The sequence below is a fragment of the Tupaia chinensis genome, unplaced genomic scaffold, assembly GCF_000334495.1.
Source record: "Tupaia chinensis unplaced genomic scaffold, TupChi_1.0 Scaffold000392_1, whole genome shotgun sequence".
NCBI classification, from domain to species: Eukaryota; Metazoa; Chordata; class Mammalia; order Scandentia; family Tupaiidae; genus Tupaia; species Tupaia belangeri.
Genome location: NW_006159894.1, coordinates 411,998 through 430,037, shown reverse-complemented (window position 1 = coordinate 430,037; position 18,040 = coordinate 411,998). Strand labels below are relative to the sequence as shown.

The 18,040-nt window shown below is 42.5% G+C and overlaps 1 protein-coding gene across 15 annotated transcripts in view; it reads left to right on the top strand.

Annotated features, from left to right (window-relative positions):
• The first annotated feature begins 4,552 nt into the window (after positions 1-4,552).
• Positions 4,553-18,040, top strand: part of SYNJ1 (synaptojanin 1) — a 107,943-nt gene continuing 94,455 nt past the window's right edge. For all 15 annotated transcript variants that reach the window (XM_027773956.1, XM_014589909.2, XM_027773959.1 and 12 more), the window contains exons 1-2: positions 4,553-4,676; positions 5,690-5,835. In XM_027773956.1, coding sequence (XP_027629757.1) covers positions 4,579-4,676; positions 5,690-5,835 — 244 coding nt within the window. In that variant the 5' untranslated portion in view covers positions 4,553-4,578. The remainder of the gene's footprint in view (positions 4,677-5,689; positions 5,836-18,040) is intronic.

Here is an 18,040-nt window from a genome sequence, read left to right as displayed (position 1 = left end):
GACTCCATCGTCCTCCCCTAGCCCCAGCTAGCCAGGATCATAGGCACTCACGTGTCAGTGTACACAAAGGAGATCTCTGAATGCAAATCCATAAGCTTCCCATGTTGGTCAGCCTTGGTGAGCCTTGCATTTTATTTGGTTTTCAAAAGTCATGACACCTTTTTTCTATGCAAAAATTCATAGTGACTTTTCTGACAATCCTGTATTTATCATCTTAACACTGCTCAGCCCTCTTGGGATTGATATTGATGTGTAACAGTCTAGAGTCTGGTCGCCAGCCTGCTTCTGGAGTCTCAGGCCCCAGTAAGGTGTCCTAGCTTTCCTCTATGCCTGTCCATCCTAACTCAGCAGAGGCTTACAGGTTAGAATTCAGTGTAAGAATGCCTACCACATCTGTTAGACTCTTGTTTAGAAATAGCTTCAGGAAAATGTACATTATGTTGTATTTATGTATATAATATCTTAGGTTTAGTGATTTACATGGTACATGAAAAAAGATTTGGCAAATCTTGCAGAAACCAATTTAAGCTAATTTGCAAAATACTGAACATGAAAACTTACGTTTTATTGCATAACATTAGTGAAATTCCAAAGACCTTTGCTGCTTTGGGACCCAGAGCCACCGTCAAGAGTGAATAAAAACATTGGAGGTCTAATCTTTTTTTTTTTTTAACTTTTTTTTTTTTTTGGAGAGGTTTTCGCTACAGGGCACGTGTGCTCACCAGACAGATAGAGAGAGACATAGAGACAGAAAGCAAGAAATCACCCCCCCAGGGGGAATGGTCACGCCGCAATCCCTTCTCCATTCTCCTCTTAGGATCTTGGGCACGCACGCACACGCGCCCGGTGTGAGTTTTAAGCCACCGGGTCCAGGACGCGAACCGGGGTCGACTATGTGGGAGTCCAGCTACATAGCCATTACGCTAACTGCTGGTTCTCTGGAGGTCTAATCTTGAGAAGATGGAGCCTTATTTATGGCTCTGGTACTTCGATTCCCATTAGAATCATGTGTCATTAAAATAAACCCCTTTCACATGAGCTCTCTTGTGTTGGTCTCTTGTTCTAAATGAAAAAAACCTCCGTTTTTGTCTCACACAAGTTTCCTGTTAGCTCCAGTGGCAGCTTTCTTTCTGGAGTTTGGATGAGTGACTCTTCAGTGCTTTGATTTTTGTTTGATTTTATTCTCATAATTCTGTTCTCAAGCTTACTAGATAGTCAACTGGGTTTCCATTTTTCCAATTTAGAATCTTACCCCTCACTGAGCTTATTTAAAGCAAACAACACATTTGTGACCTACCGATGTGTTGCCTTTGGGGACTTGTTTTCCCTTTAATCTAGGTACTGGTAGGTTTCTGCAGATCCTGATATAAAAGTTTGCTGTAGCCTAGGTAACTTGAAAAGCTGTTAAGGGTAACTGGGTCACACTTGATATCTCCTAGATTTGTCACATTTTCTAGTATTTTTGACAAAAGCCAAGCTAGGAAGAAAAGTAGGCCCCACTGCTACTTTGCATGATAAACACCTACTGAAATCCATAGTCTTGTATACAATGGTGTAGTATAGTTTTGTCATTGTTTGGGAAACTCATTAACCATTTCTAAATAAATCTTCTCTGTAGTTCACCTAAGATAACAGCGTTAGGTTAGGCCATATATTGTCACTATGTGAGCCTTTTTTACCCATTGAAATAGCAGTTGTGTTGCCCATAGGGGATATAACTTGGTCCCAAATCACCTAAAAAAGTGTTTACCTTCAGTTCATTCCATTGGAGCTGAAACCTGATTCACCTACCTGAGCCCTTTAGTGATCTCAATCTCTCTCCTGATGACAAGTCACAGAAGCCTTGTGTTAGTTTCCTGTAGCTGATGTAACAAATTACCACAAACTGGGAATTTATTCTTGTAGTTCTGGAGGCCGGAAGTTGGAAATCAAGGTGTTGGAAGGGTTGTGCTCCCTCCAAAGGCTCTAGGCTCAAGTCTTTCATCTCTTCTGGCTTCTGATGGCTGCTAACATTTCATGACTTGTGATCATATCACTCCATTCTCTGTCTTCACATTGTGTGTATATGTGTGTGCAGGCGCACGTGGAAGTAACTTAACCTCTGCCTTCCTTTTATGAGAACGCTTGTGACTGAATGTATCCAGGGCCCACCTGGATAATCCAAAATAATCTCAAGATCCTTGATCACATCTACAAAGGTTATTTTTCACTTAATATGCATGGTTTGAGGGATGTAGGTATCTTTTTGAATTTTTTTTTTCTTTTAGCTTACTACAAGTCTCATTACATAGTTGCATGGGTCAAGAGGATGTCTGCCTGTCTGTGCAGTCTCAAAAGATTTCACAAAGATGTTTATGCTGCAACCTGTATTTTAAGCCAGTCCACCCCAAAGGGTACTTCAAGTTTGGTGAACATTTGTCTAGTTACTTTCAAATGCTGGAACAAACAAGAGTAGAAGAATAAGAAAAGAGACAAGAAATATAAATTACATTTTTAACTAGTAAAATCATCTTTATTTTTTGAGTCCTAGGCATGTGCTTATTTCATGATTAAAAGGATTTATTTCAAAAGGATTTGGAAAAGCTGTGACTTCTAACAGCTCTAGGAATGAGTCCCACTACCTGCAGCTTACAGAATCAGTAGTTCCAACTCAGAATTTTTTACTTCAACCATCTTAGTCCAAAATCAAAAGAAACCAGGAAGCAACAGAACGCTTGCTTCCAAAAGAGCCTAGAACACATGCTTCCCACTTTGAGAAGAGAAAGGTTTCAAGTATAGTCTCAGAGACATAGATGTGGTGAAAAGGATCTTGGGTTTGAAGGAAGCCAAATTTGGTTTTAGATGCTAACTTCACCTGAAACGAAATTATTTTAGTTGTCTTAGAATATACCTCCCAAGCAAAACATTCAATAACTTTAATGTCTCTCTGAGCCGTTATCTTTCATTTCTTTTTTTCTGTTAATATCAGAGTTACAGAGGCATTATGCCTGAAAAGGCAAATAATGCCAATCCCACCCACTTCCATTTAATTTTCTGTCAAATACAATCCCCAATTGAAATGGACTCTTCTGGAAAGAAAAGGCCAGGCAGTGTCATGGTGGTTAAGGTGGCTAGATCTCACACAGCCCACAGGTGGTTCAAATTCTGGACCTAACAGCTAGAAAAACATGACAGGCACCAAGTGTGTGTGTGCCCAAAGTCCTGGCAGGAGAAACGGAGACCTGGATTGTGGTGTTACCATCCCCCCCAGAGTGATTTCTCACTTTCACTCTCTACTCTCTTTGGCAAGTGCATGTACCCTCTAACATAAGTTGAAAATAAAAGTGAGTAACCACTGATAAGTAGATTTTGTTAATATTAGTGTAATTTTGAGGCTGTTTATGGTAAGAACAGCAAACCAGTTTTCCTAAGGAAACAGTACTAGAGAGAAATCCCTTCCAGTTCTCAGAACTAAGTCCAAGTGTCTTTGTATTCTTCCATCTTGTTTTCCAATTAATCAAAGCTATTTTAATGTCCTGAAACCAGGCTGGGCTCAGCTTCTCTAAAATGAAATGTTATTCACATGACAGGATCTGAAGGGGGAAATGAGTTTGCAATGTACTGAATTTAAATTCTGCTTTTGCTGTTTTAAAAGCAAGAAGGGGAAGATATTTTTTCTCCTCTCTCTCTCTCTCTCTCTCTCTCTTTTTAAGGCAAAGGCAAGTAGGAAGTTGCCCAGTGTTGCATTCTTTGGGTTTTTATTTCCTTTTGGCCTTGTTGACTGACTTATAATCCTATTTAGGTCTATTAAATTGAGTAAGAAGTCTGGAACACACTGATACTAGCCAGGAAGCATGATTTGTTGGAAAGTGAGGATGGGATGGAAGTGTTAAATGCCTTTGGTTACTAAATTCCACGGCCGACATATTCCTCATTCAGTGGCAACCGCAGTGGCCTGCCTGAGTATAGCCATATTTTGTGACTCAGCCTTGGAACCCTGGTTTATGACTGCCCACTCTCCGTAGTATGTGCAGCTATCACTCTTCTATAGCGCTCCTGAGAGCTCCAGAACACCCAAGAAGAAAGGCAGCAAACAACTGTTCCAAAGCAGCATAGCTTTCCTGCTACCTACCTAGGCGCTTAGAATAGACACTGGGCTGTTGGCTGCGAAACCATGGACAGTTCTTCAGGTGCCACCTGGTTGGCCTGGCGTGCTAACAGTCCCGAGCCCTCCTCCTCGCCCGTCAGGCCGGAGTAGGCGGCAGGGGGTGGTCCTGACGCCCAACTTGGGCACGAATCAATACTCAGCCCCCAGAGCTTTCCCCAGAGTCTCCTTGGCGCCCATGAAGAGGGTTGTCTAAAGAGCCCACGCGAGGGGCCTAGGAGGCCGGTTCCTCCCTCTCCCAGCATCCTCGGCGGTGGGCTCTGCAGCTGCGACCTGGGGACACGCTGCGGGAGGCGAAGGGCGCTGCAGGTGAAGGAGGCAGCAGCTGACCAGTGCCTCGCCCGGCAGGGAGGCCTGGTGTGGGTGGGGCATCTCCCCGGACGCCCCGCCCCATCCCCGCGTGGGGCGGGCCTTCCGCCCCCGGCCGCGGCGCAATGCGGAAGAGATGGGCCTGTTGGAGCGGAAGTGACGTCTCCGGCGGCTGTGGCGGCGGCGGCTGCGGGAGAAGGAGGAGGAGGAGCCGGAGGAAGCGGTGAGCCAGCCGGCGGGGGGCGGGGAGCGGCCGCGGCCAGACCCACTGGCAGTTGGGCTGGCGGCGGACGCTTCCTGGGGCAGGCTCCCTGCCACTGCCTCAGCCAGAGCGGTGAGGGCAGACTGCGGGCAGCGGGGGTGCGGGAGGCAGGCGGGCGGTGAGAGGTGCGGCGTCGGGCCGGGGGTAGTGCTGACAGCGGCTGTCAGTCTGCAGGCGGGCACGGAAACGAGTCCATCTGGGCGCGGACCATCTGTGCTGGCGCATAATGGAGGGGCTGGACCGCTCGGTGCCTCCGTCCCCTGGCAGGCAACCTGTTTCGCTGGCAGTCGGCCATCCGAGACCCCCGAGAAGCCCCAGTCGTCTCTGTGCCCGGAGTCGCGACTCTTCCCGGGTGGCCATTCATATTTTCGGGCTCCGCCTGCCGCCCCCCTGGCCGGCAGTGGCCCGCAGCTGGTCGGGAGGCGTTGGTAACCTGTGTCGCTTCCCTTGCCCTTCGCGGCCGCCCCCGGGAGAGCCTGTGGTGTCGGATAATCCTTTCCCTCCTCCCGCCCCCTAAGGAGCTTTGAACCGGCCGTGCTAACCTTCCCTCCCACCTCCTCTCCTTCTCCCCCAAAGGAAAGGCTTGAAGTTTCCGAATCGCTTCCCTTTCATCGTGGTGACAAATCTTGAACCAGGAAGCTGATAAACAACTCCAAACGAAATACGCTCTTTTTTTTCCCTTTGGGTAAACCTAAATTAAACGGGAAACTCATGTTAACTAAACAGTTTGTGGATTTAATAGTACCAAAACCTTGTTTCTTGCCTTGCTGTCAAAATTGATAGCTTTTCCTCCAGCTTTTTTTGGTAAAAATTAAGTGGCGACTTGGATAAACCATTCTCTGAGAACCCCCTTTTCCCCACCCTCCCCCCACCCCCATCAAAACCTGGCAGAGAGGGACTTCTGGATGCCTTGCAATCCTTGCTGCAGAAGGAAACATCAGCCTCATTTGCTTTGCTTTGCCTGGTTTTTACAGGGCTGCCTCTGAAGAAAGGAGAATGGCGTTTAGCAAAGGATTTCGGATCTATCACAAATTGGATCCCCCACCTTTCAGCCTCATAGTGGAAACTAGGCATAAGGAAGAATGTCTCATGTTCGAGTCTGGGGCTGTTGCCGTGCTCTGTAAGTCATCTGCCAGCTGGTCATGGTCTTAGTTTTGATTTGAAATAATTCAGATTCAACCATTTTTTAGAAAAAGACTCTGGCAACCTTCTTACTGTATTTCGTCCAGCATATTATGCTTTTATTTCCTTTTACTCAAACCTAATTTTCATGTAAGCTTTTTATTAACATGTTTTATTGCTTTAGGGAGCACAGGAAGGTGCAGGTGTTGGTTGCACAATTTTGCTTTCTTGGGTTCTGCTGCTTCTAATAGTAAATCTTTTTTACCCTCAAATTTCCAGTTTATAGCATATCACATAAATCCAACAAATGGCCTGCCGTTCTTACTATGATAATCAGAATTTCTCATAGGTCAGCTACAGATAGAGGACATTATCCAATATCATCTAATATTGTCAGTGTATCTTATGTTGAGGTCTTATCTTTTCATTAGGAGAATTGTAAACAACTAGAATTTCATGTGAGCTATGTAATTGATTTAAAATTATTTAAGAAATTATCTTGGCAGTCTATTTTAAAGAAAGGGACTATTGTACCACAAGAAAAATAGATTAGTAAGCTTTGGGAAATTTGGGGGCAAGTGGATGAAATGAAAATAAAAAGATTAATTCAAATATATTGCTTCTTTCTTAAGATTTAGGCAAAGTAATCTCTTTTGGTTTATTTCAAATATGATAGTCTTTTTTTTTTAGAGGTTTTTCAAGTGATAGCTACTTGTTCTTTATTATGTTTTTGCTATGTTAGGATCAATTTAGATACTGGTTATATTTTTATAAATTAAAATAGTGGTTGAAAGGCATACTTACAAATATAAGTCTTTAAATATTTTGAACATTAAATTTTTCTAGATTTAATAAGTGAAGAGCATTAAGACCCTAATAGTTGCATATAGAATATTAACATCAGCTAAGGTTTTAACCTGACTAAAATAGTATAATTTTATTCCCATGAGGAAAATGGTAGTGATATGATGATAATCTTAAGCAAAGAGAAGTGTATTAAAAAAGAGTATATACTTTTGATACATAAGGTAACATGGTTTGAATAAAGGAGAATGGGTAATAATTCTTCTAAGAAATAACTATGAATAATATTGGTTGTACCCAATCAGGGACTTAATTTCTTCAGATTGTCTTTTAGACCAAATAAACTGAAATATACCTTGCAATAGTATTGATTTGTATAGCATATTCCATACAAAAATATAATTTTTATATTGATGAATTCTTTATTAAAATACTCAGGGGAGGGAGTTTTGATTTAGTATGTGAAAGACTTTTCACCTGCTTTTTATTTTATTTTATAGTGACATTACTTAAGGCACTAATCTTATCTAAATTCTAAATGTTTCTTTAGTTGTGATTTCTCCTAATTATGATAGAAAGTCAAATTTTTCAGCTACAAAGTATGCATTACCTATAGTATTTAGGATTATTGCTGTACTTTACTCCAAGGTCAGGATTTTATTTTTGTGTGTGTGTGTGTGTGTGTGTGTGTGTGGCGAGGTTTTTGTTATAGGATGCGTGCGTTCGCCAGAAAGACAGAGAGAGACAGCAAGACAAAAAGCGAGAAAACACCCCGCAGGGAGGATGGCCACACTGCAATCCCTTCTCCTCCATTCTCCTCTTGGGATCTTGGGCACGCATGCACACGCGCCCAGTGTGAGTTTAAGCCACCGGGTCCAGGACTCGAACCACAGTCAACTACATGGGAATTCAGCCACATAGCCATTACACCAATTGCTGGTCCCCTAAGGTCAGGAAATTTAACATTAATCATATTTCCAAAATCTAGCAATCATCTTTTATGCCAAATAATTTTTAAAGGCCCGAAAAACACCCATTTTGGCACAAATATTTAATGTGGAAAAAATAATAAAATACTATCTTAACTATTCTACTTATCTTCATTAGATTTAGATTGTGTAAATAATTCTTTTAGAAAAAAATGTTTGGGGGCCAGCAGATGGAGTTAACAGTTGCGGCACTGGACTCCCATATGGCAGACCACAGTTCAAGTCCCAGAACTGGTGGCTTGAAAATCAAACTAGGCGCATGTGTGTTCATGTCTAAGATACTTGGGAGAGAAGGGATTGCAGTGTGGTCATGACGCCTGGGGGTATTTTCTCACTTAACTTCTCACTGTCTCTACTACCATACCACAAGCACACCTGCCCTAGGACAAAAGAAAAAAAAGTTTGAGTATTGCTTCTGCCTATAAAGCCAGCATAAATGGATTTGTAATCTTGTGGGTATGTTGTTATATTTCCTACTATAAACTTTACAGTAATACTTAAAATATTAATGTTTAAGAATTAACAAATCTTTTTTATAAATCACTTTGCTTATAAAATTAATTTGGCATTCATTGTGGAGAGATATCAAGATCTACATTGTGGTGTACAGTGTTTGTTTTCACAGTTTTTTCTTTATTAAATGTTTTACTTATTTTTTAAAATCTTTTAAGAATTATTTTACATTTATTTATGTATTTATTTACTTACATATTTATTTATTTATTTTAATTTGACCACAGAGGGACAGAGTGAGGCAAGAGAGCAAGAGAGAGAGAGAAAGAGAGAGAGGGAAAGTGAGGAAGCAAACTGCCAGGTCCAAGACTCGAACCATGGTCAGCCATGTGGGAGTCCAGTGCCCTTAACTATCATGCCACCTGCTGTCCCTATGTTTTCACCATTTTAAAATACCTGTTATATTCAGGGAACTATGCTTAGGAAATATTGTGTGCTCTTTTTATCTTCAGTAGTCTCAGCGCCCTGAATTTCAGTGTATCCTTCTGGTAATTTACCAGAAGAATCTTCTAAAATCATTTTTTATATTAAATTGAAGTGCAACCCTGTTTTTCAGTAAGAATAAGTTGTAACTCCTCAATTCGTAAATAAAGGCCTTCCATAATTTGACCCCACCCTTTCTATCCAGTGTTAAGGACACTGGTGTTTCTGCATTGCTTTTCCAAAGTATCATGCTTTTTCTTTGTTTTTTTTTTTTGTTTTTGGTTTTTGTTGTTTTTTTTTGGGGGGGGGAAAGGTTTTTGCTATAGGGCACGTGTGCTCGCCAGAAAGACAGAGAGAGAGACAGAGAGACAGAAAGCAAGAAATCATCCCCCGTGGGTGGCCACGTTGTAATCCTGTATCTTCCATCTCTTCCATTCTCCTCTTAGGATCTTGGGCACGCATGCACATGTGCCTGATGTGAGTTTAAGCCACCAGGTCTGGGACTCGAACCACGATTGACTACATGGGAGTCCAGCAACATAGCCATTATACGAACTGGTGGTCCCTCATGCTTTTTCAAGCCTTTGTCGTGCTGTTTCTTATTATACCTTCTCCCTCCAAGACTGCAAGAGTGCTGTTCTCTACCTTTCCAATCCAAACCTGTCCGTCCCACTCAAGGCTTATTCCTTCATGAGAATCTGCTTAGCCCATTCCGGCTCACTTTCATCTCTACCTCCCCTTCATTTCTTTAGAACTTAGTCTGTATTATAAGATAAACACTTTATTTTTTTGTCTATTAAAATGTTTTAATATGGTCAAAGATTGCACAGTATATATTATGATTGTGTCAGATATTCTCCCTTAGGCAATCCAAAGCAGAAATTGTCCCCTTCTTAAAAAAAAAGAATCATGATTTTTTTTTGGGGGGGGGTGGGAGAGATTTTTGCTATAGAGCACATGCATGCACTCGCCAGAAAGACAGAAAGCGAGAAATCACCCCCCAGGGAGGACAGCCACACTGCAATTCCTTCTCCTCCATTCTCCTCTCAGGATCTTGAGTTTAGGCCACTGGGTCCGGAACTCAAACCGTGGTTGACTACATGGGAGTCCAGCGACATAGCCATTACGCTAACTGCTGAGCACAATGATTTTTACCCTATAGATGTCTTGTCCTCAGCTCTTCCATTAACAGTGACTGGTTCTGACATACGTTCACTTTCTAAAGTTCAGAATGTGGGGTCCACCCCGATGTTTCCTTTTCTGAACAGCCAATAAAGATCGTTATTTATAGAGAATTTTTTTTTAAATAAAGAAAAAACTTGTCTTTAGGTTGTTGGATGGTGTGTGTACTCATCACATACAGAGACAAAGAGGGAGAAATCACGCCCAGTGGAGCATGGTCACACTACAATCACTCCTCCACCATTTCACCATTTTGTCAGGTTTTGGGTATCCACCTCCCTTAACTACTAGGCTCTGGGCCCAGCCTTTGAGAGAATATTCTGCTTTCTTTTCTTTTCTTTTTTTTTTTTGAGAGGTTTTTGCTGTAGGATGTGTGTGCTCACCAGAATGGCAGAGACAGAAAGCAAGAAATCACAGTCGACTACATGTGAGTCCAGTGACATAGCCGATATGTCAACTGCTGGTCCCCACAGAAAATTCTATTTTCTAAGGACTTCAAAGACTTGTTGGTTTCCTTAAACTTTCCTTTAATTTTTCTTAAAACTTATTGGTTTCTTTCATTGAATTCTTATTAAAACTTCTTAATATGACTCTTGTGCTCGCTTTGCTCCACCCAGGCCAGTTTATCCATTTTTACAAGAAAATACTGAAAATATGCTATTGTCTTCTCACACTCACACACAAAAGAACGTACATATTTTAAATGACTAATTTTCTTTTTTGAATTTAAAATAAAATTGGCAAAACCCAGTATTTAATATCTTGTATTGCCTCATACATAACTCCTACATGAAAAGATAAATTCTTTTTCTGTGCTGGTTTTGTTGTTCTGTATATGCTTGTCTGCAGGTACTTTTTTTTTTTTTTCTTTTTTTTTAAAGTTTTGCTAAAGGGAACATGCATTCACCAGAGAGTGACAGTGAGGGGGGAAATTGATAAATCACCCCCCCTCCCAGGGGGATGACCACACTGCAGTCCCTTCTCCATTTTCCTCCTGGGATTTTGGGCATGCTTGCACACATGCCTTGCATGATTTTCAAGCCTCCAGTTCTGGGACTTAAACCATGGTCGACCATGCGGGAGTCCAGCGCTTTAACCACTACACCACCTGCTAGACCCCAGGTACTTTCTTGAAAATAGATGATGAGCATCCCTATCAGCACTTGTTCTTCATGTGCCAAAATGTTATGATCCTAGCATTCTTAGCTTTAAAGAATAAAGTCTAAAAAGTTAGACATTTTAGTGAACAAATAATGTTGATTGGCGGTAACTTAATTTTCTTGGCTTATGCCAGAAATACCATCGGATACTGAACACGAAGTCTTTTATGTATATATATTTTTAGAATTATTTGAACTTTATTTATTTACATATTTAAATTTTGACCAGAGAGGGACAGAGTGAGAGAGTAAGAGAGAGAAACAGAAAGTGAGAAAACAAGCTGCCAGATCTGAGACTCTAACCATTGTCAATGATGTGGGAGTACAGTGCTCTTAACCACCTCGCCACCTGCTGGCCTCCCAAACATGAAGTCTTAAGTTTCTTGTTATTAGCACATACCAAAAAATAAATTGCAAATATACATATAGTGAGAATAGTCTCAGACTGTTCTCTGGGACTGAGTGCATCCAATCTTGTATATGTGTGTGTGTGTGTGTGTGTGTGTGTGTGTGTGTGTGTTTAAGTTTGCTATAGGGCTCATGTTCTTGCTGGATAGAGAGAAAGAGAAAGAGAGTGAAACACCACCCCCCTGTGGGATGGAAATGCTGCAGTCCTTTCTTCTCCATTCTCCTCTTAGGATTTTAGATGTGCACCTGCACCTGGCATGTTTTCCAAGATGCTGATCCAGGGCTCGATCCATATGTCATGTGGGATCTAGCTCTCTTAATAACCATGTCACTACCTGGCCCAGGACCCTGTCTTTATGCTGAAGATTCTAAGCAGAAATCAGTTATGCTGCTATGACTTAATCAATGAGCCAATGGTTTCCAACCCTGGCTGCACAGGATAATCACCTGGGGAGCTTGAGCAGCTACTGATGCCTAGAGTTTAGCCTCCCAGAGATTCTGATATAATTAGATTGGGATAATTATTTCTTTTTTTTCTTTTAATAATTATTAACTTTATTTGTTTACTTATTTTAATTTCACTAGTGAGGGACAGACAGTGAGAGAGATAGAGAGGGAAATTGAGAAAGTAAGCTGCCAGGTCTGGGACTCGAACTGCAGTTGGCTATGTGAGAGTCCAGCACCCTTAACCCCCATGCCACCTGCCAGCCCCAGGACAATTATTTCTCACTTTCTTTCTTTCTTTCTTTTTTTCTTTTTTTTTTTTGAAGAGGCTTTTGCTATAGGGTGTGTTCGCTCGCCAGAGAAACAGACAGAAAGCCAGAAATCACCCCCCATCTTCCTTTCTCCCCAAATGGCTAGATCTCAGGAGCCATGGAGCTGGCTGTCTCTTGAAGAAGGGCTGTTCACGCGAGTTTTGGATGCTGGAGGCCCAGTTATCAGTGGGACATCTTCCTTTCTCCCCAAATGGCTAGATCTCAGGAGCCATGGAGCTGGCTGTCTCTTGAAGAAGGGCTGTTCACGCGAGTTTTGGATGCTGGAGGCCCAGTTATCAGTGGGACATCTTCCTTTCTCCCCAAATGGCTAGATCTCAGGAGCCATGGAGCTGGCTGTCTCTTGAAGAAGGGCTGTTCACGCGAGTTTTGGATGCTGGAGGCCCAGTTATCAGTGGGACATCTTCCTTTCTCCCCAAATGGCTAGATCTCAGGAGCCATGGAGCTGGCTGTCTCTTGAAGAAGGGCTGTTCACGCGAGTTTTGGATGCTGGAGGCCCAGTTATCAGTGGGACATCTTCCTTTCTCCCCAAATGGCTAGATCTCAGGAGCCATGGAGCTGGCTGTCTCTTGAAGAAGGGCTGTTCACGCGAGTTTTGGATGCTGGAGGCCCAGTTATCAGTGGGACATCTTCCTTTCTCCCCAAATGGCTAGATCTCAGGAGCCATGGAGCTGGCTGTCTCTTGAAGAAGGGCTGTTCACGCGAGTTTTGGATGCTGGAGGCCCAGTTATCAGTGGGACATCTTCCTTTCTCCCCAAATGGCTAGATCTCAGGAGCCATGGAGCTGGCTGTCTCTTGAAGAAGGGCTGTTCACGCGAGTTTTGGATGCTGGAGGCCCAGTTATCAGTGGGACATCTTCCTTTCTCCCCAAATGGCTAGATCTCAGGAGCCATGGAGCTGGCTGTCTCTTGAAGAAGGGCTGTTCACGCGAGTTTTGGATGCTGGAGGCCCAGTTATCAGTGGGACATCTTCCTTTCTCCCCAAATGGCTAGATCTCAGGAGCCATGGAGCTGGCTGTCTCTTGAAGAAGGGCTGTTCACGCGAGTTTTGGATGCTGGAGGCCCAGTTATCAGTGGGACATCTTCCTTTCTCCCCAAATGGCTAGATCTCAGGAGCCATGGAGCTGGCTGTCTCTTGAAGAAGGGCTGTTCACGCGAGTTTTGGATGCTGGAGGCCCAGTTATCAGTGGGACATCTTCCTTTCTCCCCAAATGGCTAGATCTCAGGAGCCATGGAGCTGGCTGTCTCTTGAAGAAGGGCTGTTCACGCGAGTTTTGGATGCTGGAGGCCCAGTTATCAGTGGGACATCTTCCTTTCTCCCCAAATGGCTAGATCTCAGGAGCCATGGAGCTGGCTGTCTCTTGAAGAAGGGCTGTTCACGCGAGTTTTGGATGCTGGAGGCCCAGTTATCAGTGGGACATCTTCCTTTCTCCCCAAATGGCTAGATCTCAGGAGCCATGGAGCTGGCTGTCTCTTGAAGAAGGGCTGTTCACGCGAGTTTTGGATGCTGGAGGCCCAGTTATCAGTGGGACATCTTCCTTTCTCCCCAAATGGCTAGATCTCAGGAGCCATGGAGCTGGCTGTCTCTTGAAGAAGGGCTGTTCACGCGAGTTTTGGATGCTGGAGGCCCAGTTATCAGTGGGACATCTTCCTTTCTCCCCAAATGGCTAGATCTCAGGAGCCATGGAGCTGGCTGTCTCTTGAAGAAGGGCTGTTCACGCGAGTTTTGGATGCTGGAGGCCCAGTTATCAGTGGGACATCTTCCTTTCTCCCCAAATGGCTAGATCTCAGGAGCCATGGAGCTGGCTGTCTCTTGAAGAAGGGCTGTTCACGCGAGTTTTGGATGCTGGAGGCCCAGTTATCAGTGGGACATCTTCCTTTCTCCCCAAATGGCTAGATCTCAGGAGCCATGGAGCTGGCTGTCTCTTGAAGAAGGGCTGTTCACGCGAGTTTTGGATGCTGGAGGCCCAGTTATCAGTGGGACATCTTCCTTTCTCCCCAAATGGCTAGATCTCAGGAGCCATGGAGCTGGCTGTCTCTTGAAGAAGGGCTGTTCACGCGAGTTTTGGATGCTGGAGGCCCAGTTATCAGTGGGACATCTTCCTTTCTCCCCAAATGGCTAGATCTCAGGAGCCATGGAGCTGGCTGTCTCTTGAAGAAGGGCTGTTCACGCGAGTTTTGGATGCTGGAGGCCCAGTTATCAGTGGGACATCTTCCTTTCTCCCCAAATGGCTAGATCTCAGGAGCCATGGAGCTGGCTGTCTCTTGAAGAAGGGCTGTTCACGCGAGTTTTGGATGCTGGAGGCCCAGTTATCAGTGGGACATCTTCCTTTCTCCCCAAATGGCTAGATCTCAGGAGCCATGGAGCTGGCTGTCTCTTGAAGAAGGGCTGTTCACGCGAGTTTTGGATGCTGGAGGCCCAGTTATCAGTGGGACATCTTCCTTTCTCCCCAAATGGCTAGATCTCAGGAGCCATGGAGCTGGCTGTCTCTTGAAGAAGGGCTGTTCACGCGAGTTTTGGATGCTGGAGGCCCAGTTATCAGTGGGACATCTTCCTTTCTCCCCAAATGGCTAGATCTCAGGAGCCATGGAGCTGGCTGTCTCTTGAAGAAGGGCTGTTCACGCGAGTTTTGGATGCTGGAGGCCCAGTTATCAGTGGGACATCTTCCTTTCTCCCCAAATGGCTAGATCTCAGGAGCCATGGAGCTGGCTGTCTCTTGAAGAAGGGCTGTTCACGCGAGTTTTGGATGCTGGAGGCCCAGTTATCAGTGGGACATCTTCCTTTCTCCCCAAATGGCTAGATCTCAGGAGCCATGGAGCTGGCTGTCTCTTGAAGAAGGGCTGTTCACGCGAGTTTTGGATGCTGGAGGCCCAGTTATCAGTGGGACATCTTCCTTTCTCCCCAAATGGCTAGATCTCCCAGGATAATTATTTCTGAACAAAGTTTATTTAGACCTTTCTGTGATAGATTATGGGATTACTTTTTTTTGGCTTACAGATTATACCCAAAATAAACGTGCTTCCAGAACCATTGTCTACTGTGGGGCTAATTAATAGTTTTCTTGAAATCCTTTGGCTAAACGAGGCGCTAATGCTCCCATAGCACTTTTTGTATAGAATTGTGTTCAGGCTTCTATGACTGGATGCTGGGCTTCTAGAGCAAAAGTTTTCTGTCTCACTAATGTTAATGTCCCTAGTACCTAATACTCTCTTTTACTGCTACTTGAAGAATAAATGTTTATTAAATAAATGATGTTAGGGTTATGGTTAGAAGAATAACTAACCTAAACTAGATTATAAAGTTGGCAGATATGATTGTTATATGTTTGAAAAGTATCTTTTTCTATAAAATTTATCTTCTATATTTTTAAAGAATTGCTGTTAAACTGAACTATTGGGTCCAGCAGATGGTGTGGTGGTTAAGGGCTCTGAATTCTCACATGGACTCCCACACACATTTCGAGTCCCAGACCTGGTGACTTGCTTTCTCATGTTCCCTTTCTCTCTCTCACTCTGTCCCTCTCTGACCAAAATAAAATAAATAAATAAAGTTAAATAAAATAATTCTTAAAAAAAAAAACTTAACTATTGATACAAAAGACATATATATTGTTTAGATTTGTTGCTAAAAATTTTATTAGAAGTACTTATTAAGCACATTATTAAGGTTTTTCTGAAATGCTAATGAAAATTGTAATGAATGCTATTTATGACTTCTATAAATATTATTAAGCCAGAGTTTTATAAACTTTGATTCATGGCACCTTTAGCGGCTCATTATGTTTTTCAGAGAACCTTTAGGCTACAAGAACTACCTAATAGTTCTTTTTATTAGTCATTTCTAAGCATAGTAGTCTAAATACTACATTCTAAAACTTTTAGTGGCTATTTCAAAAAATAATATAAATAAATTGAAAATAATTGATTTCTTTTTGAACAGTCCATTACTTACTGATGAGTTGTGTGTGCTGTTAAGCACTGAACAGCTTTCCAAACCTGGGAATCAAGGTGAACACTGCTACCTTCATTTTCTGTTCCACGTTGATTTATGAGCAGTGCTTGCTTTTTATCACAGCAATCACTGGAAACCCTTCTTCACAAAGATATGTCATCAGAGGAATGCTCTACAATCTAATAGTCTCACTGGTGTTCAATGTATGTTGAGAATCTCAGTGTTTCCTTCTATTTAAAATACCTTGCTGCTCTCCTGGGAGTTTGTTGTGGTGCCTTGAAGCCTCTCAGCTTAGTTTAGGATATGGCATTGACATGCATTATTTCATCCAGTTCTGTGGGTCTTGTTTTTGTTCACAGTTCACAGATGTAGAAATGGAGGCTTGTAAATATTTAATAATTCCTCCAATGACATAGCCCTATCACTGTTTTTGTTTTTTTTTTTTCACTTCAGTTATTGTTTGTGCTATTATGAAGGTGGTATCTGTTGTTTTCAAGGGTGAGTGAAAAGGGAAGAGTGAAAAGAAGGAAATGCCAGTAGGAGACTAAAGTTAAGGATGAAGTTGGTAACATTTTCTAATGAGAAAACTAATGTTAAACTTGTTTTTACTTACAGACTTCTAATGTATTAATAAATTGGGAGAGAGGCTAGCAGATGGTGTAGCAGTTACATCACTACATTCCCAAATGGCTGACTGCAGTTAAAGGCCTGGTGGCTTGAAAATCACACTGGGCACATGTGTGTGCATGCCCAAGATTTCAGGAGAATGTATTAGAAGGGATTGTGGAGTGGCCATCACCCCGGGCGGTGATTTCTTACTTTCCCTCTCACTGTCACTGCCTCTCTCTCTCTCTCTCCAGCAAGTGTACATGTCCTAAGACAAAAACCTTTTTTTTTTTTTTTTTTTTTTTTCAAAAAAAAAGGTGTGTGTGTGTGTATAGGGAGGAAATATGGTTTAGTTTAGAATAAGGTCATTCGAAACAATGTTCCTTGCTTAGCCAAATTAAATATCAGGTTCTAGAATTTTGGATGACAAGTGTAGTAGGTGATAGTGATAAGCAGTGTACATAGTTTAGTGTTTTTATTTTTTAATTACCAAATGCTGTCAGTCAGTATGATTGCCCTTTGGATGAATTGCAGCATCCTATTTCTTTTTAAGAAACATTTGCAAGTTGAAGGAAGAAGTGACTTTTTATAGTTGACTTTTCTAGAACAAAAACGGTGAAATTTAGACATGTTATATATCACTTTCTGTTAGGATTGCAAAAATTCATTTTCTTTTTATACGTAATTTTGGAAATATACATATCTAACAGAAAGTAAACAACAAATTAAATGTTAACTGTTTAAAAAGAAATCAAATGAACTCTTCTGTCCTGAGCCTGAAGTAGAATTAGCCTATCAGTGAAGAGCCAAACCCATAATTCCTAAGTGCATTCATTTTCTTAACCACATTACTATAAGGAAATAAAAAGGAAATGCAGAACTTGTGAACAGTGAAACTCAGTGAACAGTGAAACTCAGAACTCAATGAACAGTGAAACCCTGTTGGTGACTTTACATTACTTGACTTCAGGTCTGTAACGTATTCTACCTTGTCCTAAGATATGTACCTATTATAGTATAGGACTACAACAGACTTTTTGCTTCTGACCATATGGAATAACCGGAACTAGACTTACCCTCTCCCTTCAATAACAACAACAGACTCAACAAAGAATGATTTTCAGACACTGAGTAGGCAGTACAAGATGCTGACCCCTGAGAGAAGGTGGACAAGTGAGGTGGGCCTTACGATTGCTCCAATTTACTGTCTAGAGAACTCTCAGGTCACAGCAGCAGAGCATGCACCTAGACAAAGTCTGGCATGCTCCCTGAGTTGAGAAGACAGAGCAAGGAGGCCATGGCAGCTAGAATTCTCAGAGTTGAGTATCAGAGGTACTTCAGAGATCAATAGTGGATGCCACTCGAGTCTTCCATTGAATACTGCTCAGTGCTAG